This window comes from Phodopus roborovskii, unplaced genomic scaffold (genome assembly GCF_943737965.1).
Source record: "Phodopus roborovskii unplaced genomic scaffold, PHOROB, whole genome shotgun sequence".
NCBI classification, from domain to species: Eukaryota; Metazoa; Chordata; class Mammalia; order Rodentia; family Cricetidae; genus Phodopus; species Phodopus roborovskii.
Window position 1 is genome coordinate 2881678 of NW_026126611.1, and position 25376 is coordinate 2907053.

Genomic DNA, 25376 nt, shown 5'->3' on the forward strand with positions numbered 1-25376 from the left:
GAGAGAGAGAGAGAGAGAGAGAGAGAGAGAGAGAGAGAGAGATACAGAGACAGACAGACATTGTCCTGTGCACCTCAAGCCCTATGTAAGTAAGAGCATCAGGCTGGAACCACTCTTAGGATATCTGAAATATCCATCCTTAATGGATGTTCTTTTTCACTCCAGTGTATCTGTCCAAAAGTTCAAGTTTCCTTGATTTCTGGTTTTGTTTTTTGGGTTTTTTTTTGTTTGTTTGTTTTGTTTTTTGTTTTTCTGAGTTAGACTGTACTTCTTGGGTGAGACATGCCAACTCTGTGATGTGTGCGGTGTTACTTTAGGCTTACTTGCTAAGGGTGGTGTGGCCTTGCAGGAACCTCATTTCTCGCAGTGATAGAAGGAAGGCCTCTCACATCCAGTAAAGACTGGCAACTCTAGGCAGCGTGGGCAGAACACCAAATTATTTCTAAGAACTTTGGCCACATAGGCAGAGGTGGCTTTAGACCGTGAGCAGCAAGAGACTTGGAGTACATCAGACGCCATGCACTTACGTAGCTGCCGACAAACCTCACAGAAACCTCAAAGAGCAGAGTCAAGCTCTGAATACAAGAGGCACACGCCTTTAATCCCAGCACTCGGGAGGCAGAGGCAGGTGGATCTCTGTGAGTTGGAGGCCAGCCTGGTCGTCAGAGTGAGTTCCAGGACAGGCTCCAAAGCCACAGAGAGACCCTGCCTCGAAAAACGAACAAAAAGAAGAGTCCTTGGCAGATATAAAGCGTCCCCAGTTACTTCCCTTGATCTCACATCTGTTAGATCTGTTTAAATATGATTAAAATGCAAAAACAAGAAACGGTACCCTGCATTTTGTGGTTACTTAAGAAACATCCCTTTGTCTGCCCGTGCACATGTTTCCCGCCATGACGATCATGACCTAACCCTCTGAAACCGTAAGCCAGCCCCGATTAAATGATTTCCAGCATAAGAGGAAAAGAAGAAGAAGAAATAAAGCTTGAGTGGGAGCAGGCGAGATGGGATTTTGTGGCATGTTTGATCCTCAGCAGCATGGCTATTTAATGTGTGATCTTGCTTCTATATGGGAAGGACCTCTCTGATGAAGCCCCTCCAAAATGGTTTTGCCTTAATAAACACAAGGCTTTAAGACGGTTACAAGCCAGTGTACTGCCTTGGAAGAAAAAGAATGTACCCCAGGGACATTTCAGAAGCCCTGATGTACAGCTGATGAACACAATCAGATTTCGACTGGTGTATATGAAATCTACAAAACGAGTCTAAGTCCTTGATTCGTTATTGCCCTCTACAAGCTTGCATGGGAGTTTTGAGAATGATTAGGTCCCTGTAATAGTCATAATTAGAACCCAGAGAGAGAGAGAGCCAGAGGGGTCAATGGCAAGGTGACAGGTGAGCCACCTGCTTTCCCTCGCTGGTGGACAGTGCAGGCGGCTTTGTGTCTGGCATCCAGGGTGGTTGCTGGACATTAAGTGGCTGGATCGCCTCATTACAGGTATGGGTCTGTGACTTTATCACATCCCTAAAATCATACTAGCCTCGAGTTTACTGCTCTTAGTGGAAGAGGGCTATAGAAGCTTAAGCTAAGTAGCTAAAACAAAGCTAACAGTTTCTTTCAACCCTGATTATCTGGGGATGGCATAAGAGAGTAGGCTTCTGGCTTTCATAGCCAAGAGCCTTTTCGTTCTTAATTCTTCCAAAACAGTCAAAAGCTAGAAAGAAGGATTCAGTGTCATCACCACAAAGAGTGATTGATGCATGTCTTAGGTGCTCTGGTTTAAGTGCCGTGTGTGTGTGGTTCAAACCCACGTGACACCCTATAAACACCCGGGAACACCGTTTTCAGGAGTCAATCCTCCGGAAGAGTTAAGAAGCAGACAGGGACAAACATGGGGCCCCTGAACCCCACCCCTTGGCCACTGAACCTTCCTAGTCCCTTGTGGCTGGTTCTAACCCACTGTCCTACACACATTCTGGGTTCAAACTTCCTGATATGGCAGACTCACGCTAACTCTTACCTTTGCAGGGGGTGGGGGCAATATTAAGTTCTTTCATGAAGACACCTCTCCTGTGTGTCCAGGCTGCTTTTACCGTCTACTGCTCTGTGACTCCCCTGTGCCCCTTATTGTTCCTGGCCACCAGTGTGGGGGCTCAGGGTGGCTTTGGCCATTGGGTATAGGTAGGGTTAAGTTATGTTATAGTAGAAGTTTGGAAACGATAAGCATATTCGGAGATGGATGGTTGGACAACATTGTGAGTGCATTTAATGTCACAGTACTATATACACAAAAAGGAGTTAAAGCCAGGCATCTTCTGTTATGTGTACTCCCCCATAATTAAAATTAAAAAAAGGATACCGTAAATTCAAAATAGTGAGCTTCTTGTCTGAAAAGACAAATCACTTTTTTTTTTTTAATGGTGAACTGACATGGATTATATTGAAGATTTATGAAATTAGCCTTTTTAATAGCTCCGTGTGATCTGAAAGATGGATCAGACAATCCCGGGCAGAGGGCATATTCAGGGTGGTTTGTTAGACTCCAAACATTCAACAGGAATGAGAACAGTGTTGAATGGAGACAATTGGCAGCCAGAAGGGACATGGAGATGTGACCACCATCTGTCTAGAGGTCCCCGTTCCTCATGGACCCTGCTTTTGCTTTTGTGAATTTGTGCCCCCTTGTAATCTTCATGGAACTTAGGGGAAAACCTGACACCCCACACATCTCTCCAACCTCCTCTTTCATCTGCAAACTGGGGAACTCAAACAACCATGGAGTGCTTCTAGATGCCAAACGATTGTATCTTTTGTCTCCAAGGGCAAAAAGGAAAGTATTTATAAGAAATATTAAGATCCACGTTAAGGTGATTATATCACAACTCAATCATCAATCATATAAGAGAATCATACAGCAATCATACTGATATTTGCTTTGTCTTAATTCTTGCTTTCTATGTTTTTTCCCACAAAGTAGGGGACCATTCTGAATGCACATGGCAGCCTAAGCCTCCACAGAGGCTGCCTAATGGTGTAAGTTGAGATGGCTCTGAGATGATGGTGTCTCCTGTGTCTCTCAGTGCCCTGCCCCGTGTAAGCCCTTTGCATTACGGATGGAAAAGCAGACACAGATAATTGGTAACTATGGTATAATTATCTCCAAGCCACTCTGTGCTTTTGCTTAAATGCATTTTTGTTGATTCAGATTAAGAAGTATATGAGGTTATGTTTGTTTATGTGCAATGGAGCAAAAACCCTTGAGTTAAGATAACCACTGAAGACTCAGAGGCCCGAAGGCAGATACTTGGGGAAGGAGACAGTGAAGAGGCCACCCGGAATGTGGGAAATATTTACTCCTCTGGAGCCATCTCTCAAATTGTTTGGCAGCCATCTCACTTAGCAGTATGTGACAGAGAAGCCCTTGGCTTCTCTGCCCAGTGGACAACTTGAGCAAAGGCAGCCCAGACATACTTTTCTACACATTGAGACCACAAATTCCAAGCTTGGGCTTAGGCCAGATGGCCCTTTTAGAGGTGACCAACATGACATGGGAAATAAAGCCAGCAAATGCCTCAGTGCACACGGTCTTGGCACCCACCCCCCTCTGATGACATAATTAGCCTTGTCTGCCTCTGTGATGACCTTCACCTTGAGCTTCTCAGGTCATGGCGGTGAATGTCCTAAGTAAGAGCAAGCACAAACTAAAATTAGGATCTATTATGGATATTTTCAATGACATCTGATGTTTTAGTGTATTTTTTTTTCAAGTGATAGGTATAGATTTCTACATGTAAGTAATTAAAAGAAACTTGTTAGTAGTGGTAGCTGGCTAAGGGTATAAGCATCCTCAAATTTAGTGTTAAAGACTAAAACAAATTTACATACTAATGAAATGGGCAAGCTTATTTTTTTGTTTTCAAAAATAATCTTAAAATGTCTTAGCTGGCTAGGTGGGGTGACGCACACCTTTAGTCACAACACTTGGGAGGCAGAAGCAGGCAGATCTCAATGAGTTCAAGGCCAGCCTGGTCTACAGAGTGAGTTCCAGGACATCCGGGAATGTTACACAGCGAAACCCTGCCTCTAAAAACAAACAAAAATCTTAGTTCTTAATATTTGACATTGCAGGACATAGAACATCTTCAATGGTTTTCACACCCCATCAATATGTTTTGGCCATGTAATTGTCAATGCTGTGAATGCCATACCCTTTAGGAATATTGTACAAAGTAACAGAAGTATATTTTAGGTCAATTCAATAACTGTGGATATTCTGTCTTATTCCCAAGCCAAAATTCATTTCAGAACTTTTGCTGCAACCCATGCAGCAGGTTTAAACATCCAACCCTCAAAGGCAAGCCACTCCAACGATGAACTAGTTGCTCCTTATGCCAAAGAAGGAATAGCAAAATATTGAAAGTCTGCGTTTCCCTAATGAAGCCCTTATGCTTCTATAAAGCAAAAAGCCTGATGCAGAATGAAGACACTACAGTTTGTATCACACAAAAGTCTCCAACCCCCGCCAAGCCATTCCCAACAGCCTTTGTGGGCACCGCATGGTATGCTGACGTGGTCAGTGGAGAGTGCTCACTATGTGTCCAGAATGGAGGCTATGGGGCGGTTTTAGATTAACATTGGGTGGTTGAATGTTGAGAAGCATTTTTTACTGTTGTCATTTTTTTGTTGTTGTTGTTGAAAGCCTCACATTCAGTTACTCAATTCCATATGGGGCCCCAAAGTTTAATAAGCTGTGATCTAGGTAAGGGTCTCAAAACCCAATATCCAAACCTTTGAAAGACTAGTCTGGACACTGTTTTAATGCCACACACGTCTTATTACCCTGCTAAGTGCCTTCCCCTTCTTGCTCTGTCTCTCTCTCTCTCTTCTTTGCCCTTCTGACATATTTAATAATAGAATCTCAGCGACAAAGAGCCTTGCATTCTCTTTTTTAAAACCCGCCATCTTCCAAAACCAAGGCCAGGCATCAGAACAACTCACCCAATCTTTGCTGCAGACTTACATCCAAAAATGCCTGTCTAATTCTGGTCAAATGAGACAAGAATCGACATGCCCACCTGTGCCCTGAGTCATGTTGCCCTTACTTTTAAGAAGAACAGAAAGAAATCAATTCCAGGATGAAGGAACCATTCAGACAGTTTTGGAGACTGAGCTGTCAAATCTAACAGTGTTTCTTTTTCTCTTATAACTGCCTCAGATCCTTAATAATCTTGTGGAGGTCCATAATCAAAGTTTGACAATTAAAAGGAAGATGCTAAGCTAATAAAGGCTCCTTGTCACTAAGCCTGGTGACCTGAATTCAATCCCTGGGACTCACACAGTAGAAGAAGAGAAAAGAAAGTCTAGTAAGTTGTTCCCTGAGCTTTATACATGCTACATGGCATGGGCATGCAGACTCTACCCCCAGCTCACCCATGCACCTGTGAGGTGTGTACACACATAATAAATTAATAAGTAAACAAATTTTACTTTTAAATTAGATTAAAAAATATTGCCAAGATTCTCACATAACAAACGAAGAAAATACACATCGCATGACATCTTGTGTAGGGCTCTGAGCCATGGGCATGGAGGGTGGAGTCAGAGTATGGGTACTTCCTTCTCAAATACTTGAATACACATTGATACCTAGGGTTCAGGATAGACCATATTGGAGGTATTCTGTATCCCTGATGTCTCTCCCCCGGCTTCCTACTCCAGTGTGAATGACCTTCAGTTCTCTGGAAGGATTATTTTAGGTTTATTATTGAGTTTTTGAGACACAACGTTCTCTTTGCTTTGAAATGAAATCATTGTATCTTATTTGTGAAAGTTTGGTGGCAATTCTGGTTATTTAAACAGAGCTCCTTGTTGTGTTCCAACTTCTATGTGGCCTTGAGCCCTGAGAGACAGTATCCTATAAATGCCATGGGTTTCTGCAGGGATTTGATACTGTTTAAAGGCAAAACTTTGAAACTTGGTTGTGGGTGGTTAAGCATCAGTGTCATGTTGGAGTGTTGTTAAAAGTTAACAAGGCTATCCCAGTAACTAAATATTCACCTTTATAAAACCTCAGCAGTACTTACTGACACAGTACCCTCTTAGGACTCATAGATCCTTATAGCAACTGTGCAAAACGTATTGTCATGCAGAAATTGAACATTACAGTTTTGACCAGTAAATATTTCTGCTTGGACCCAATTACTGTCAAAAAATACACATAACCTGTTCTTCTGAAGAAATGAACACTTGAGATTTATGTGGAGTATTCATATTGTAACAAACCAAAACCAAAATAACTAGACAGTATCCTGATATGTCCTATGGAAAGAATAATGCAAACTATACAGGCCAGTTGTTTTTATCACATAAAACAATAACATTAAAACTTGTCTAATAATGAATGCTTGATTGGTGAGATAGAAACTTAAATAGTAACTGAGGAAATTATTTATTTATTTATTTAACATCTCTGGTTTGTTTTCAAGACTTCCCCATCCTAGCATTAACTTCAATAATATTTTTCTTACTAGAATTATAATGTCCTCTTTATTCCTTTTAGGCTTTACTATAACAGTACTGTAAGAATACCACTGTCCCTTTAGAAAGGTTTGTTAACATAACCAATAATAGAAATTTGTAACTTTTTAGCAGATGACAGGGAGGAAGGAGTGTCTGTTTGTCTTTTATTAAATGTTATGGGATAGCAATCCCCACCCCCACCCCACCTCGGGTGCCAGGCTGTTTAAAATGGAATTGTCAGTGTAAGCTACACAGGCAGTAACACTCTTGAGATGTGTTGGCAAGAACTAAGTCCCAGTAGTCTAGAAACAAAACTGTGCTGGGCTGAGGGTGAGGGAAATGGAAGGGAACTTCCTGGTGAGTCATTCTAAGGGAGTCAGCTCCGAAGGGACTCCACATTTCCACACCAGACAGTGGGTAAATCATCTTATTAGAACACAGAAGGTAGGTCTGTGTAAACAGTACTGCGGATCACTAGCAGTTAAATGATATGAGTGTGAACTGGTCCACAGTAGCCAGCAGCTTTAAAGTTCAGCTCTGTGTTGTAAACAAGTTCTAGAAGTTAAAATCAAGGTACAGAGAAAGGGGCACACACACACACACACACACACACACACACACACACACACACACACACACCTTGTCTATTTAAATAAGCCAGCTTAACATTTAATTAACCTTGGTTTTCATATGTTAATAAACCAAGGTTGTTAGCATTTTAAAAGAAAGAGCCCCCCTCCCCAGAAAATGATACAAAAGTTACAGAAATCTGTTGAAAAATACTGACCTGTAAGTCTATCAATAAGTTTAACCAAATATTAGCCATGATGGTTATTAGCTCTAGATAATTTTTAAAAATACGTTTTTGAAGGCAAGCTATTATTTCCATGTTTCTTGGGTGCTTCCTTAAACGATGTATTTTAAGAGCGCGTAATAAACATTAGGTTAAGTCTGGTGTCTGCTGGTGCTAACTTCTAACTGCTGTCTTACTGTTCTTTTAGTTTTCTGTCCCTGCAAGTTGGGCTGACACTCCACCTGAGGTGAGGAGAATCATTTTTACCGAGAGCATTGAGACAGCTGGGCGCCTGGTTGGTTCCCTTTGCCTGGCACTCTTAACATCCACAGTTGCCGTCCAGTCGAGGTACAATCCGTTGTCATTCCAACACTAACTACGCGGCCAAGTTTAGGAATAGCACCTCAGCAGTCCTGGAAGCTCAGTGGTGTGTTTGTTCACACGGGGTTTGCAGGGACAAGGTCTTGCAAGGCGTATCCGCAGAGAAACGCCAGAGGGAAGAGGGATGCCACATCCGACACCGGATCTGTGTTCGGAATTCAAAGTGGCCAGGTGCCTAGAAGACAAATGAGTAACTGTGGAAGCCGGTTAAAGGGGGGGCTGATCAAAATGTAATTGCTTATTTACACCTTCTCCGAGCCGCCCGTCGTTACACGTTGCGACTTTTTAATTTGTTCAGGATAGGGGTCCCTTCAGGCAAGCAGTGCGGGGAACTGGATGGAAAATAGGAAAAAGGCTCACTCTGGAAACGCGTTAACGAGAGTTTGAATCTAACAAAGACGAATAGAACAAATATTTTATGCTTTTCACCTGCCTTCTGCGATTTGAAGGTAGCTCGCGTCCACCTAGAATTAAATTTTTCTGTACCTGGAAAACCGTTTTTAATAACTCTGAAACCAACAACTGATAAGCCTTAAGCGGCATGGAGAAAAGGCGCGCCCGGTAAAGAAAGAACGATTAACTCTTCAAGGAGAAACCCTCTTTGCCTAATCGCTTTTGCAGGAGCATCCAGTCCCGGGAAACCAGCACTAACAGAAGCTCTCAGCAAAGCAAGCAAGGGTCCGGGCTGTGCAGTTCACAAGACGAAAGACTGAGGTGCAGCTAGAAACCTGGGTAGCACCAATGGTTCTATCCCCCCCCCCTTCTTCACTGGGGTCAGGGCTTGGGAAAAGAGAAAACAGTATCTCTGCACCCTTAGCCACCAAGGTAAGACTCATAGTACCACTTTGCTTTCTTGTTTCCCAAACTCAGGGATCCCTAGCTAAGATGGACTGGCTCCCACGACAGGCTGAGTCGGTCTGTCCCAGAATTTCCAAAACGCCCGGGAACTTTATGTGGGAGAGAACTCCCGAAGCACTGCGTCCCTGGAATGCCACCTGGTCGATCCGGTGCAACTGTGACTGTTTGTTTTCCACTCTTAGGGGTTTGGAGATGGGAGTCGGGACAAGATTTCACTGCGGAAGAACGTGGAGCTAGCTGCGGACCAAAACCATGAAAAGGTCTGAATAAAAAAAGAAAATTCTGATGAGGAGAGACGGTCCCCTGGCAGGTCGAAAGCCAGGAATCTCAGCCCTGGGTCAGCCGCAGCACGCGCTTGCTTCCATGCTGGGCTAGAGCGCGCACGCTCTCCGTCCGTCCGGGAAGATGACCCTGACTATTCTATCTACGGAAAGAACACTGCTCCACACCCAAACCTGGTGTGCAGGGATGGTGTCTGCAGGCGAGCGCCGAATGCCAACACGTGCTCTTGTGCTTTCTGGGTAGTAAACCGAGCCCCACTTTCAACAGAGGACGTATTTGGGCCAGTTTCCTTCTACAGGGGCGGCCGGACTGCAGGCTGCTGCAGTAGGGTAGCCAAGTAAGCTGCTGGCGACAGATGGTCTCTAAGTGTTAGAGCTATGGACTCCCAAAGTTTCTTGTTTGAGCCCTAGTTTGTTCTTTCCATCTTCTAGCCCCATCGGGACAAAATGGGCTGATGCACACAAAATTTGTTTAAAAACCGGTATGGGAAAGGCAGTTGCAGGACGAACCGCCTTTATGAGACCTAATGGGAACTCTGCCTTGGTTTGAAACTCCTGCTAAGTGTCCGAATTTGAATTTCCCTGAGGGAGCTCTGGTCGAACCCTGCTTCGTAGATCCTGCTAGCCGGCTAAAGGGAGGATTCCCTGGCTCAGGTCACCCGCAGGCGGATGTGGCTCGCACATTGCTGGAACAGCTGCCAGGCTGTGGGCTTAGATTTTGGAACGCCAGACCCAGATGTGCCACTGCCAGGGAGACGGGCCGGCCAGGGGCAAACACCATGCGCAGAGTGCTGGGGTACTGGGGCCTGGCGCGGCGGGGCCGAGTCCCAGCGGACGCGCAACGTGGGCGCGGGCGGCGGCGGCGCGGGGAGCGCCTGCTCCGCCAGTGGGCGTCTTCTGCCGCCGCCACCGCCGCCGCCTCCACGGGCAGCGGCACTGCGGCGCTTTTCTCCGCTGCTTCGGAGCAGTCGCCGCGGCTCAGGCTTCCGAGCGCGCACACACCACGCCACGCCCGCGGGCAGCGTCCCCGCAGAGCCCCTCGCCCGGCGGGGAAGGACGAGGATTGTGCGCCTCGGCCCACACCGAGGCGCTGCGACTCGGGACTCGTCCCCAGCCCGGGGTCCTCTTGAATCCCAAAGGAAATAGGATGTGAACCCCCCCCCCCTCCACCCCAGCTGGAGAGGCACCCAAGACCCCAGAAGCGGACGGGATCGGAGCCTGTGCGCGGCGGGGAGGGCTGGTGCTGCGGGGGCGGAGCCCGCCGAGTCCGGGCCGCCGCGCCCTCCCGCCTGCCCCCTTGCAGGCTGGGGAGGAGGGCCATGGCCAGCCCGGAGGAGCGGCTCGCTCCCCGCCCCCAGGCCCCGCTGCCAGCGGCTGGGGACGGGCCCGGCGGCAGCCAAGTCCGCCAGGATCCCCGGCGCGGCGAGGCCAGCGGGCGGAGTGCAGTGGGCCTGAGCCTGGCCCGGGAGCCGCCTGGCTGCGGCCGGGAGGAGCCGGCGGCGCCCCCGCCCCTGTCCCGGTCCCGGTCTCCCGCAGGCCACGCCAGCCTCGCTGGGGGCCCCAGCGCCCTCTCCGTGCTCAGCGCCCGCGGCTGCGGCTGGGTGGCGGCCCGCGCTCCCTCGGCGCTCGCCTTCTCCTCCCCTGTCCCCTCCTCCTCCTTTTCATCTTCCTGGTACTTGTGGCCGCCGCCCCCCCTGCCCCCTCCCCCTCTTGTCCCCTCCTCATCTGCCTTCCACCTCCCCGTGCGTCTCCCGAGAAGGGAGGGCGCAGCGGCGGCGGGAGGAGGCGGCGGCGGCGATGCTGGCGGAGGAGGAGGAGGAGGACAAGAGGCAGCTCCCTTGAGCGTCCCCCCCGGCAGTAGTCACCGCAGCGGCGGTGGCAGCGGCGGGCGGCGGCGGCTCTTCCTCTCGCCTGCGATCCTAGGCTTGCTGCTCCCAGCCCGTGCCGGGCCCCGGCCACCGCCGCCGCCGCCGCGGCTCCCCCTCCTCCCGGGCGCGCGCCGCACAGACTCCCCGGGCTTTCCGGGCGCCGGCGGGGGCTGCCCTGGCCTCGGCCCCGGCTCTGTCGCCGGTGGCCGAACTCCGTGGCGGCCCCGAGGCGCCGCCTTCCCCCTCGCCACCGCTTGGCCGCTGCTCTTCGGCTCCGACATGGAAGATGGACCTTCTAACAATGCGAGTTGCTTCCGAAGGCTGACCGAGTGTTTCCTCAGCCCCAGTAAGTGCTCCGGCCCCACATCCCCAGCGGCCCGGGCGGTTTCTCGCGTGGTGGGGTCGACTCGGGGCCTTGGATCGTGGGGTCGGGAAGCTGTGGCGGTGGGTGGCCGGCAAGGTGCGTGTGCAACCGGCCGAGATCGGCCGGTGGACCCCAGGAAGCTGGTGGCACCTCCGGGTCGTTCGGGACCGCCGTCAGCGTAGGGACACCCGGCTTTCCCAAGCCCCGCGTGAGCGCAGAGGAGGGTGTTGGGATCCAGGCATTTAGAAACTAACCTGTTTCCCTAGACCTGTCCCTGGCAACACTGACCTGGCGCATTATTTATACCATTAAGTTTGTCACCGATTGTTCCACGATTCTCTCCAGTCTGTGACCACTAGACTGGAGTGTGTACGCTTCCTTCTACTGGGGGTCCCGGGGATCCAAACCACTGGATTCCTCCGGCTGCGGTGGAGGCAAGCAGGGCTCTGGGACCCAGGGCTTCCAAATGTAAGGGAAAGATTGTGCCCGCGCCTGCGGTGGCCGTGTTCTGGCTCAATGGACCAGTGGTATGGAACTGGATGCACCCGCCCTCAGGAAGAGGAGGCATCCCCCCAGCCCACCTCATGCAGATTCTTGGTAGCTGGTGATGCTTGGGTGGGTAAAGCAAGCGGAGGAACAATGGGGCATTAGCATGGAAGAAAGAGACACCTCTGGTTCGCTGGGACCCGCGGGAGGACAGTAGCTTTACCGTTCTGCCTCTCCACTTCTGGGCGCGGGGTTGAAAGCCTACTGAGGAAGGAGCAGCAGAAGGCGTGTCATGGGGAGGGGTGGGGGGCGACTACAAGATTGATCAGAGAAGTCAAGGCACAGCTTCCCTGGAAGGAAGGAGGCAGGCAGGAGATGTTGAGGGAAGAGGCTGCTCCAGATGCGCAGAGGAAGGAGTCGCTGCGGTTGTGGATGGAGGGCGAGCAGGGTGAGGACCAGAATACTGGCTCGGGAGGGGACCAGGTGGGCCCTGGTGGGAGAGTCTGCGCTCTGAGAGGGCACATCCATGGGAAATTGGAAGACCCTGGCATCCGCTGGGCCCTGAGCATAGATTCGGTGCCACCGTCCACCGCGTGCGCACTGAGCCTTTGTCTGCATCTCGCTGGAAAGCCGCGCTTTTGCCTTCTTGCTTTCTTCAGGCAGACACTCTGCCAGGTTGCAGTGAGCTTTCCTGCTACTGCTCCCAAGTACCATTCAACCCTTGACCAGGGTGGAACTCGTCTGTGGGACATGGGATGCCTGGGTTGAGACCCTCCTCAGCACCAGGGCATGCCCTGGAGCCCCGAGGACACAGCCACCAAGAGGGTGAATCATGTTCCCTGCAGGACTGGGTTGACTCCTGCAATCCTGCTTCCCAGCCCTGGGCCAGTTCATGGTGACCACATGTCCCAATGGTCACTCACACATCTGCAGGCAGCGTTCAGCAAATCACTGCTTAGGCTTGCTAGTTCACTGGATTGCCTCAAAGGGTGTGGACTCCTCACAGGCTCACAGCTGACCTGTAGTTCTGAGGCTTCCTTCCCTAGGGTGTCTGCCTCCCCGGCCCCATCTGTGTTTCAGTGATTTGTATAGGGCACTGTGCTTTGAGCAGTTATGTATAATCTTGTATTCCCCTCCGCCCCCCTTCGAGTGTGGTCAGGAGAGATTAACTACACTTCTCAAAAGGGACTCAATGGATTGGCTCTGGGTGGGAGAAGGTTTGGCCCATAGATTCCCTTAGGTTGTTGGAATAAACCTAAGACCTATGACGGGACTTGCCCTGGGCCTTCTTCCTGATGTACATTTCATTTTTCCCCCTTTACAAAATAAATATCTTTTCTCTTTTGGAAACTTGTGCGTGCATGCCAGTGTGTGTTTAGGCACGTTCAAGGGCACACTTGTAGGCCACAGTATTTGACAGTGCCAAGTTGCTGTGCATGAGCTGGGTTTGGCTAGAACACTTTTTTTTTTTTTTTTTTTTTTTTTTTTTTTTAGGTTAGGGTTTGTGTTTGTGTGTTATCTGAAGATGCTGTCTTTGTCTGGGGATGGGGCTGGCATTGTGATAGGAATTATGGTTCTGAATTAAGATGAGCTGCTCCAGAGAGTTCTGAATTGTCTTGGGTGATAAAGGGCACCCTGCCTTGGTGGGGGAGGGTTGCTCTCCCAGGGATCTGCTCTGTATATGGCCCCAGTCTGGAGAAGCTGACCCTGGTGTGCCTAGTTGCTCACTCTTGGGTGTGGATGGAAGCTCAAGGCTTCTTTGGCTTTGCATAGAATTCTGCTAGGGTACTTGTAGACAGCCTGACTCAAAAGTGGGAGAGGAAGTTGATGCCGAGGGAAGGCTGCTACCCCCCCCCCTGTCCCCTGTACCACACACTTTTAGGGCTCCTGTTTCTGTCTGTGGCCAAAGAACAGGCCACCTGGGTCTCAATTTCTAAAGTATCTGAAACTTGGCAGTTTTCTGGGTTGGGGGTGGCGGGAGCTTTTTGGAAATAGCCTGTGTATTCTCCAAGGATGTGAAAATACATAAAGGTATTCAGATGTGTCCCTGTGGAGTTTGTATCCATTTTTTTTCCTTCCGCTTTGATCTTTTTGTCAGCCAAACAAACTGTCATGCACGGGCTGCTGAGTCCAGCTGCTGCTTGGAAAAATGCGCATTGCAACTCTCTTGTCAGAAAGCAAACCCTGTGTTCATTTTCTTTCATCTGCTCATGCACTAAGTAGACACTTGTCTGAACCCCAACACCATGTGCTCGATCCTGCCCTAGCCAATCCCCCTCACTCAAGCATCTGGAAGCTACAGACCTGTCTTGGGCTAGTAGGCCAGGGTGATAAGGAACCTCCCAAGCAGGAGTTGGCATATTGTGGATGCTCAGTGCTACAAGTGGTCTTCCTGTCTGGTGCTGTTGCTCTGTCTGAATCAGGCCGTTCCTGAATTCACATCATTTCCTGTCCTCTGATGACCTCTTGACCTCCGCTTCTCCTTTTGCTGCTGGAAGAGCTGCTGGTTGGGTAGGAAAATCTTGTCCATGGAGAGACATCAGTTGTCCTCACAGTTCTTTTTGCGTTGGGGGAGGGGAGGGTGGTGTCACACTAATGGGCCAAGAGGAATTGCAGTCGGCTTGCCTTACAAAAATACAGGCTAAATATTGTGGATGCATGGGGTCATTGCCCGGCAAGAGCAGGAGATATATCTGTGGAAAATACAGCTCTGGGGAATGAGACTTTGAAGCCACAAATACCCCCTGCCCACAAACGTCCCCGCTTGCCATTTTACCAGTTAGCTGCTAAGTTTGTCAGTGCAGAGCGCAAATGCCTTCCCAGTGTAAATTACTGTGTGTTTCTCAAATGTTCCAAACAGCAAGTGTACATTTGCACTGCTTGTGAGCCTGTCACTTGCCACTCTTACTCTTAAACTGTCTCCTGGGGTGTGAGGACTGCGTGGCCGACGCTAGGATACACTGAGATAAACATGATCCCTGTCAAGGCAAAGGTACTCAGCGCTCCAGACAACACAGTTAGGCTGTTTTTATCAGCTCCGTGAAGCTGATGCTGCAGGGGAAAACCAGGCTCAGGGCCCAGCATGGCACCCCCATGGGTCCAGATCAGCCAAGGCCACATTTACAGCTTGTCTACACATGGTCTGCAGGGTGACTGTGTATGGGATATCCCCCAAAGACATGGCATACAGACCTGGGTGCCCCAACAGGTGACCCGAATAGCAAGCTGTGAATTTCTGCCAGGCTGGGTGTGGGCAATGAGCGTCATCATCTATCCGTGGAGGGCTGAGCTGGTTTTTGGCTGGGTCAGCAGTCCAAAGGGCAAAGCTATTTAAACTGGGTGGTGTTATGCTGTTTGGATTATTAATATGTAATCCCACCTACTTTTAATTTGAAATAAACCCGTGTGCACAGAGGACACTCCTAAAAGTTTAGATGAAAAGAACTAGAATGTTAAAAGACAGCCCTTCTACCTCAGATCGATACATTGGTCTCAGAGGGATTTTTTTTGCACACGAAATATTTTGTGCCCTAGAACAAAGAGGAGCAGGTCGATTTTCAGGCAGGTTAGCGTTCTTGTGTGGGGAACGCTTTGCCGGTTAGCACAGCCGCCAACCTGAATATTTTAAAAGGAAAAGCAACCTGTGCCACCTCAAGTCTGTCTGAAGGGAAACTCCCAGGGGCAGGAAATCTGTGGCGTGGCAAAGGACAGAGCAGGCATCCAGCATGCCTTAGGCTTGCACACCGGTTATTGCCTTCACTCCTGGTGACTGGCTTACTTTCTAGAAGGCAGCTGCATTGGGCTGTGAGCGGGGACTTGTCTGTGTCCTGTGCTGAGGATGAGGCAATGGTGGACCCATGAGGAAGGGTACACTACCGGCTTGTGTGAGGAAGTTCAAGATGCCCACGTAAGTAGGGAAGAGCTATGGCCCCCGAATGGAACCCGAATGGAACCTGACAAACTAGGGCTTGTACCCAGAGTTTACACTGAGCTCTAGTGGCCCAGCGAGTGTGTTCCACAGAAGCAGTCAGTCCTCACAGGTCCTGCAGCTCCAGGAGAGGGTGGGGGGTTTTGCTCCTGTGTTCCTAGGCACCTTTAGAAGTCATAGATCTTAGCCAGCAAAGGGTAAAGAAGTTCAAGGCTGGGCTAAGACTTCCTTGTAAGGGACACTACTCTGACAGGTGTGGAGGAGGGCCAGCAGACCTTCCGTGGTGCAGGCAGAACAGGTCTCAGTAACACGGGGATGTAGAGGATAGAGGGATGGGTGGCTGTATGGACACCATGGTTTCTGGACTGGAAAGCTGGGCATGGGGTGGAGTGCATGACTGGGATAGGAGTCAGTCAGGACTATATTATGCATACCTTTGTAGGTCCTAGGTATCTTAGCCTGGGCGGTCCCTGCTCTCTACTGCTCTCTAGTGGTATAGACTGCAACCACCCAGAAACCAAGCAAAACACACCAAAAAGGTAGGCAGGCAGGGAATTCATACAGAGAGCTAGAGGGGGACCTTGGGCTGTGAAGGTCAGTCTGGAAGGATCCGAGTCGTGCAGTATGGCCAGCCATGGTGTGCAAAGCAGTCAGGAGAAGAGCGGCCAGGCAGATGGACCCTGGGCTTGAGGAGCAGAGTGAAGGCCGCGATGTCGAGGCCTAGATGTCTGGTATGTGATGACGTCCATGGACCGGCCAGAACAGGGTTATGGAAATTTGGGAAAACTGAACATGGCTCCTGGTACTATGGGGCTTTGGGAGGGAGGTGAGCCGCTGAGTTCCATAAGTCAGGCTCTGGAGGCTTCTCTGAGTGTAGCGAATTCATTTCTCTGAGGGAAAGGGAAACATTTCTCTGTTGGGGAAGGGACTGTACAGAAGTTACTGAATTAGGGACAGTGGAAATGAAATGTATGGAGGTGTTTGAAGGTATCGAGTCGGCTGCACACTTGTTACAGGGGAGTTCTAGAGAATGCGCGCCCGCCCTGGCTTCTGGTCACCGGGAGGAAGTGTGCAGGTGCAGAAAGGGAGGTTTGATAGGTTTGGCAGGGGTGCGTCTGAGATGCTCAAGCTGTAGTCGATGCTAAGACCAAGACTCCCGAAGGCTGGAGTATAAGGAAAGAGGTATAGATTTTGATGTCCTCACACGGAGTCAGTCAGTCCTCAACGCTCTGTGCGAATCTGCAAGTCCTGAGGCAAACAGCTGTGGCTGCCGAAGCGTGTCTCCACCGAAGCCCGAGTTATGAATAAGAGGGTGATCCTGGCCTGAGGTGGGTGGTTGTGAGCCACTAGCACCGAGGTAGTAGCTGAAGGTTCGCTGGAGAGTGGAATTCCAAAGTGAGGGAGTAGTGGGAGGGAGAGCCAGGAAAGACGGGAGCAGAGAAGAAAGGAAGAGTGACTCAGACAGAAGTGAGCAGAGCACCTAGAAGTGGCAGGGGACAGACGGGCACACCGTGGGACTCAAAGAGACCAGGTGAGGTCCAGTGGCCAGCGTGCGAACGGGATCGTTGATGGGGAGACCTGTGGAGTAAGGGTACCCCATGGCTGTGTTGGATGGAGAGAAGTGATGAGCAGATGATGATATGGCTTCATCCTGCAGATGCTTGAGAAGGCTCCTTTACTGAAGTGAAGGCCTCTGAAGACCCAGGCAAAGGAATGAAAAACGGCTCGGCAGGGGACATAGGGTGAGACATGAGGCGTGGTATGACCTGGGACATCCGCGTCCCAAAGGGAACTGTGGGGACCCGCGTTGTGGTTGCTGCTATTCACATTGGGAGTCAGATGCCAACCTCCCATCCCTCCAGTTGTCCAGCATCGTGGCCCTTTGGAGCAAGCTAGTCAGGAGGGCCTGGGGAAGCTTTCAGGGAACAGGGACAATGAAGAGAAAGTCGGGGGTGTGGGAGGTCTCCTGGGTGCTTGGGAGGGACGCTTAGTAACCAGCAATTACATGGGTGTGTGGCAACGACATTTGGAATGAAAGCTGTGCGGGTGAACCGGTGACTTAGGAAGACATCTTCTGTGGGCAAGAGGAGTGATGATGGGGACTAGGGCCTAAGGCCAGAGCAAACGATTCCTTAAGACCAGCCAGAGCTAGGAGGCCTGCATATTGTGCCCCTCACAAGCTCCCTAAGGGGAAGCTGCTCACAGCTGAGTGTTGTCTTGGAAGAGGAAGAATTCGAGGGTTGTAGAGGTGAATGAGAGGAAGGTTCCAGAAAGAACAAAGGATCTGGGAGGTGGGTAGGGGAAGCCAGGACCGAGGGAGCACAGGTTGGGCGCCACAGCAGCGAGGATGTGAGGGGAATGGACACGGAGGAGGGACGTGGTCAAGGACGGCCTGTTCCTTCCTTCGGTGGAGTCCCCATCTTGAGGGACCCAGACACATCTCAGTGAGTGACCATGGGAAAAGCGGGTACAGCAGGGCAGAGGGGCGTGGCGAGTGGCATTCTTTCCCAGGGGGCGCTTTGCAACCCTGAGTGTGTTCCTGCAGGGCTTCTGCGGAATCTGCCTCTCTTTGCCTCTGGACCACATCTCTCACTTCCTGCGGTGTGCCTCCCGGCCTTCTCTGGGACGACAGCTGTCCGTCTAGGTCTCCTGTCCTCCCCAGGTCTGTTCGGATCCTCTCATCTGTGCTTCTGAATGTCCGCCTTTGGATCTATTTCCCATTAGTCTTTGTTTGCCTCTAGGGCAGGGCAAATGGCTTATTCATATACTCTCTTCCCACCCTCCCTGGACACTTTATGCAGTCTACTGAAGGCAGAGGGGAGACTCCGAGCAAAGTGTCCCTTTAACAGAGTTAGCTTTCCTAAGAGGGAAGAAACAACCAAAGATCATGGCTGCGTGACTTTATTTTATTCATCATTATTATTATTTTTTTCCTCATGTAATCCAAATGCACTCTTTGGCACCAGCGGCCAGGGGTTTGCATCACTGTGAACACAATACTTGACATGCGGCGAGGTCAGCGGGGAGCAGGCGGCCTGAGTCCAAAGGAAAGAACGGGTTGCATGTTCCACATTTGGGTAGACTGGCTTTCCCTGGGCTGTGCTAAGAGCCTTTGTTACTCAATGAAAACATTTTCTGCATAGCCAAGACATGTTGCATGGGTAGTGCTGGAGCATCGCTGCATGTTTGGAGATGATGAATTATTTATCAAAATACAAGTAGATTTGGACTTTTCAGAGTTGGCAAGTTCCATGAGAGGAGATGAGTGGCAGGTAGGAGAACAGCCTGGTGCAGAGCAGTGCCGTGTGGGTGATTTATGTGACTTTTTATGGGGCCGGATCTAGGGTCTGGCCTTGTAGCCTAGGCTGGCTTTGAACTCAAGCGAAGATATGTCTTCCTCAGTCTCTCCAGCGATGGGATTGCAGATGCCACCACCACACTGGCTTCTTTGAATCTTGTCATAACTTTGTTTCCAGAAGAAGGTCAAATGGTATCTCAGAGGTCCTTTGCTGTGTTCCGGTAGGTTGCGATGGTGTCTTTTACACGCCGGTCTAAGGATCGGGAGTGCTTTCGGATTTTCTCTGTGACCCAGGATCAGAACTTTTCTTATGAGAATATTCTTGTCTAGCCAGTCACTGTGTCTTTTTGGGTAATACTTCTTGGTATCATCTAATTTTTAAGGCCAATTAAAGAGCCAGTTATAAAGGTTCAGTGATTAGAACAGCATGTCGCTGGCCTCAGACAGACAGACAGACAAGTCAGCACAGCACACCCAGAGACAGGCAGGCAACAGGGTGTTGTGCATACCCTACCTCACATTGTAGAAGAAAGGGTAGATGGCTGAAGAGATAGATGGTCTGGGGACAAGATTGTTTGTATTTGCTCAGAAGAAAATTACATTGACCCATACACTGCATGCTCATGTTAGATTCCATATGGAGAATATATTTAAGAGCAAAAAGAAGAAACTATAAAGAAACAGGGAAAATATGAGGAAATCCTTTCTGGCTTCAGATTAGGGGGAACGTTTTAAATGTGACTCAACTCCCATCAGCCATCAAAGGAAGGGCTGAGTGAACAAGAAGACAAGAGAAATCCGTTTTGTACGGCCCGAGAGAGGAACCTGCCCCAAGAAGAGTGGCCTAGCGACTTCTCACTCTTAGCTCCCTTCAAAGCCAGAAGCAAAGGCCTGGCCTCATGCAAGAGGTGGTATTCTCAGAAATGGTTACGGGAAACCAGTCCAGGGATTGTGAGCAAGGAGTGTGGGAAAATAGAAAAACAAAACAAAAACAAAAAACGATGGATCCTCCAAGACAGACACACACCCCCCAAATCGGTGTTGTGCATCACCGTGAGGATAAGTGTACTTGAAAACAACAACTATTTTCACCTGCCACACCCCACAAGTTAATCGGCTTTATAGACTGCTGTTGGTGGTTGTGTGAGGTAAACCCTCTCACAGTTTCCTGAGGGGAGTATTAATTGCCACGGCCTTTGAAGAGGGCAATTTGTCAGTATTGATCAGTATTAAAAATGTATGTACCAGTGAACCAATGAATTGTTCTCCTGGGACTTTATGATAAAGACACTTTTCTGTGCTGAGCGTCCACTTGGAGGGGCCCGGTAGGTAGTTTGTGTAGAAGTAAAAGTGAACACTTGCTACATAAAAAACAAACAAACAAAACACCAGCAGAATGCAAGGAGTGCAGGACACTTGCATGCACACACACACACAGGCATGCACGCACACGCACATGCACACACACATGCACACGCACACATGCACACACGCATGCACACACACACACACACGCATGCACATGCACACACACGCATGCACGCACACACACATGCACATGCACACACGCATGCACTCACGCACACACGCACTCTCGGGCACACTTACATTACTTGTTTCTAATCTCACAAGGAAGTTTAGTTGGCCTTGCTGGGCAGTGTGGGGTATCAAAAGGGAACCGTGGGTTTTGCATAGATGGGGACTGAGAGTCAGAGGGAGGCTTGGACATGTACTGCTTTCTATTCTGGTTTTATCCCCGGTTCTGTTCTGAAATCACGTTGGAGAGAAAGGCGGAAGGTGCTGACTTGCCGTGTGATTAAACCCGAGTGGCTGGCAGCTGCTGAGGTTTTTCTTTGCTGTTGTTTCTAACTGTCTTCCTGACGTCAGGCTTTTGTGCCCAGGCTCCCGAAGTCGTCTTCGGTTGTTTTCTGTCTTCTTGAAATGTCAAGTCATGAATACTTAAAAAAGAAAAAACAACAACACACACAGATCAACACCCTCCCTCCCTGTCGGTGAATCAACTCCTTTTCTATGTCACACATCCTCATCTGGAAACCAGAGCAGGCACTTGTGTTCGACACATTTCTGACTGGTAGAGCCCTTGGCTTTGGACTCGAGGTGTCAAGTGTTGCTTAGATGTTTGGAGGGCTGCCCAGTTGGTAGAAACCACCGTGTTTGGCAAGTCTTCGTCGTGCGACTGTGAGACTTGCATGTCAGTGCTTCTAGAGTGAGTGAAATGTAGACTCAAATGATGCTGGCAAAAAAAAAAAAAAAATGATACCTCTGTGTGGGGCCCTGTTTGTTGTCACCCACTGTGCTGTGATAGCAGCTTGGGGACATGCACAGAGCAGAGGCAGAGGGCACAAGTACCTCCAACCACCCCTGGCCTGTGCTGAGTGGCAGCTGCTGAGCTGAGCGCTCTCCCCCTGGGATAGCAATCTACAGGAGACCTTGAGAGAGCCTCCAGGCTGAGATGGACATGGCCAGTCCCTGCTGGAGCCATGCGCTGAGTCTTTAGTTATCTGGATCCTCATGCTTAGCCTCTCCCCGCTCTTATCTCAGGCTTCAGGTTTAGAGTTGTTTCTCTAAGTAAGTGGGATTCTTTCCTCCCCCTACTCCAACCCCTGACTTGGATGACAACCCTACTCACTCTCCTGTGTCCTGCTTGTAATGTTGACATTTTTCTTTGTCTTATCACTTAATATTATTTCCTTCTAGTCCACCCATTGGTTTTATTTTAGCCGCACTTCCTTCCTAGTTACTGGGTTTTGTGAGCAACCCTACCCCCCCCCCCCCCCGCCCCATGTCAGTTTATCACAAGCCCTGCAGGCTTCTCCTATGGGTGAAGCAGACCTCCCTTAGGCTCTGTGCAGGCAGTCCTGGTCATAACCTTTGACCTTGGGGGTGGAGACCCCTGAGTGTTTCTGAAGCATCCACTCCCAGCTCTTTCTTTGTGGAGGCATGGGAACCGGGTCTTTCTCTCGAGTCTTCTAGGAGCTCCCACAAGCCCCAGGGAAGGCCTTTGTTCTAGAAGTTGCTCTTAATGAATGCCATTAGGATCCTGCCTTAATTTACCTCTATAGATCTCACTCACTCACTCTCTTTGAGAGTTTTAGCACCTGCTGGTTTTTTTTTTTTTTTGTCCCAGGGACAGCATTAGGAAATCTGTCCTTTATTACAGCATTAGGAAATCTGTCCTTTATTTTATTTTTTTAAAATATATTTTTGAGTTTTCTTTGCGTCTTACGCTGGTGTACTTTTTAAATTTAATCATACCTGTTTTTTTTTTTTTTTTTTCCTTTGAGGTTCAGAACTGTTGTGATTTCTTATGTGTGGACTCCAGTGTGTTCTTGCTTTCCTTCATCTCTTCTATTCCCTGTGGATGGACGGGCGAAGCTGGCCTTGGTCAGACCGTATGCCCGGGGCTGACCACCTCAGTGTCGAGAAGTCGCCGGTGTGTGTGCACTGTGCCACATGGGGCATATATTTGTTTGCTCAGCTTGGGAAGACAAGGGAGGCCCCATGCGTCCAGAGGCAGGGCAGAGCACAGGAGCTGTTGTCCCTTCCCCAAATGGTGGCATGGCAGCCTTGGTGACATCCAAGTGCGGGGGGGGGGGGACGAGCAAGGCTGCCCGAGGTCTCCACTGCCTGGAAGGTGTTCCTGTGGTTTCAGGAACCGAAAGCTTCTGGAAGCAGTGACAGGCAGGATTTGTCCAGCAACTCCACTTTCTTGGCAAGGAATGAAAGGGAAATGTGTTCAAAATAAAAGGGAAGAATTTTTAGAAAGAGAAAGAACTAAAAAAAAAAAAAAAAAAAGAATAAAAATAAAAAGCAATTGACACTAGGCTTCTTCCATTTAGGGCAAGCTATTTGGAGAGGCTGTGGTAGGCATTTCCCCACGTATGGAGGCTCTGAAGGCCTCAAGTTGGCTCAGTCCCAACCAGGGAATGTATGTGGGGCCCCCATTGCGTGTTCAGTGTATGCTCCAGGGGGCTGGCTCTGTAGCAAAGGTGGCTCAGGTGGGACAGGCCTGGTGCAGGCAGGGCATACCTACGTGGTCACATCTTTCTCAGGGAGTAGACAATGAAGGGGCGGGGCCCCTTGTGCTTGGCTTGTACGTGTATGTTTCCTCTCTTAACTGGTCATTTACTGGAGTATTACTGGAGTTATTTACTGGTCTGTATTAATTACATATAATTTGTCCTATCTTTGGGCCTTCATTTTTTTTTTTTTTTTCCCCTTTACAACTTAAGCTCTGACTTGAAAAGTGAAGATGTACAATTGGGTGCTTGAGGAGACATTTTGAACAGGCTGCATTTTTAACCCCCACCTCCCCAAGAACATTCTGTATCTAGTTTTCATGTATTAGAATGAAGCTGTCAATAAACTGCATTAATCTAAGGGTGCGCATGACTGGGAATTGCACTTTCTTCTTTTGCAATCATTTGGAATCCTGTAGTTCTGTAGAATGGATGTGTGGTCTTCTTACAAAACTACTGATTGGCTTCTGGGTCCCCTCACGTCCCCAAATTCTGTATTGATGCTAGCCATCATAGCCTTAGCCATCTTCTCCTGTGCTGTGTTGCACGGGGTGGGGCTGTAGGTGGCATCTGTGTCTGTCTGTCCTGGGCATCTGCTTTCCTCTGTTCTGGGAGGTGAGCTGTCTCTCCGAATGATTGAGTGCCCCCCCCAGGCACAGCACCACTGTGGACACATCTGTGTTGGGGAGAATGTGTTGCCTCTACTTTTTGCTCTTTAATTTCCCAGGGTTCCTCTTTCTGAATCTGTGATGCAGGTGTTCAGAACATGTCAGCTTTCTCTGGTGTCTTCTCTTCCAAAGGGGAGATTCACAGGCAGGTGTGTTCTTTGTTTGTTTGTTTGAGGCCCAGGGGGCTCACAATGTAGCTCTCTCTGCCTGTCCTGGAACTGGAATCTGTATGTAGACCAGGCTGGCCTCGAACTCTCACAGAGATCCTCCACCTCCTAAGTTCTGGGGCTAAAGGGGTGTGCCTACACGCCCGGAACAGACTTGTGTTAAGTGGAACTTCTTTGGAGCTCTGCATGCAGTGTGGGGATGTTCTATTTGTTAATATTTCCCTTTGACTTCATACTGCGTGTGAGTGTTTAATATAAAAAGAGACGGGGAAGGGAGGAAGCTGAGCCGTTCCCAGAAATCCTAGCCTATGGCATTTGCTTTGGAAAGAGACCCTGACTTCATGAAAGTCCTTCAGTGATGTCACTGTGGGTGGGGCCAAAGCGCCATGGAGGCCTCTGTCTTCTAGCCCATTCTGGGCTGTGAGGAATTGTCCCTGCTGTATGCCAGTTTGGCCCATTTTCCTGAGAAGGCCCGGCGTGGTCCTATTTTGGGCCGTGACCTGCTGTGGGGCATGCAGGATTCTTTGGCCTCTCTTTGTTGTTGCTTACCTAAGGGGACTGGCTGCTGCTTCCCCAGTGGAAGAGCTGGAAGGCCATCTGCAGGCAGGCTCCCTAGTTGGGCTGGTGGCATCGGAAACTAGCCGTAGCCAGCAAACCTTTTGGAAACCCTCAGTCAACTGCTGGCGTAGCTCTAGTCCTGGTGGTGTCAAAGTCAGAGCCGTGGTTAGGGCCAGGCCTCCCCATTAGGGAGGGGATCCAGGGGCAGCACAATCAGGCTGGCAAGAGAAGCTGCCGTGTCGGGGGCCCAACCCATGCGCTCCAGGGACGCAGCACCTGACTTTGGCCCCCCCAAGTACTCTTGTCTGGAGGCTCAGCAATGCAACTGGCCTAGCCAGGGACACCAGGCAGAAAGCAAAGGCCAGGGGTGTGCTGGAGGCACAGTGCTAAGTACTTCCGGTGAGCCTGGCACCATAGAGACAGACCACCACTGCTGAGCCAGATACAAGCGGGCTGGGAAGACCGGGAAGGCAGCGCTGTGGCTGGGAGCTTCAGGAAACAATTGCTCCTCTGCCCAGACTCCTGTTAGCATCTCATAGTCATCCTCTCGGATGCACACTCACCAGCCAGCCAGTGTGACCTCTTGACCTTTAGCTCTGTTGGGCACAGCTCTCTGTTCCCATCCAAGCCAGCGTCCCTTGGAGGCCGAAGGACATTTTTAGAAAACGAGAATATATTTTCTTGTGTCTAAGAATCATAATCATGCCCAATAATTATTTTGCAAGCACAATCAGGGGCAGGTATATAAACACATGCCTGTTCTTGAACCGTAGAACCTGTGTGGAATTTGCCTTGGCGGGGGTACTTGCATTTGGGAGGTGGAGCCCCAGATGGTTGCCGGTTCAAGGCCAGCCTGATCTACAGGATGAGTTCTAGACCAGAGCAGAGCTTTGAGACACAGTCTCAAAAACAAACAAGAAGCAAAAGCAAAAGAAAAAAAATAAGAAAAGAATACTTGACATCATGTGCTATAGATCTGGCCTGGAGAGAGGACACACGGCTTCACCCTCGTGCAGAAACTGACGTTCCTATTCTGAGGTCGCTGACACAATTAAAACGGCTGACTGGTCACGGCGTCTTGTGTGACTTCCTTACTCTTTTGATCTTAAGTAGTCCCTGTTTGCCCCAGTGAAGATTCTGGAAGCGCATCATCTCTTGTTATTTAG

The 25376-nt window shown here is 49.6% G+C and overlaps 1 protein-coding gene across 1 annotated transcript in view; it reads left to right on the top strand.

Annotated features, from left to right (window-relative positions):
- Positions 1-10010: 10010 nt before the first annotated feature.
- LOC127237678 (cAMP and cAMP-inhibited cGMP 3',5'-cyclic phosphodiesterase 10A) overlaps positions 10011-25376 on the top strand; it is a 147779-nt gene continuing 132413 nt past the window's right edge. The window contains exon 1 of the mRNA XM_051206048.1: positions 10011-11047. Within this exon, the coding sequence (XP_051062005.1) occupies positions 10153-11047 (895 nt within the window). The 5' untranslated portion in view covers positions 10011-10152. The remainder of the gene's footprint in view (positions 11048-25376) is intronic.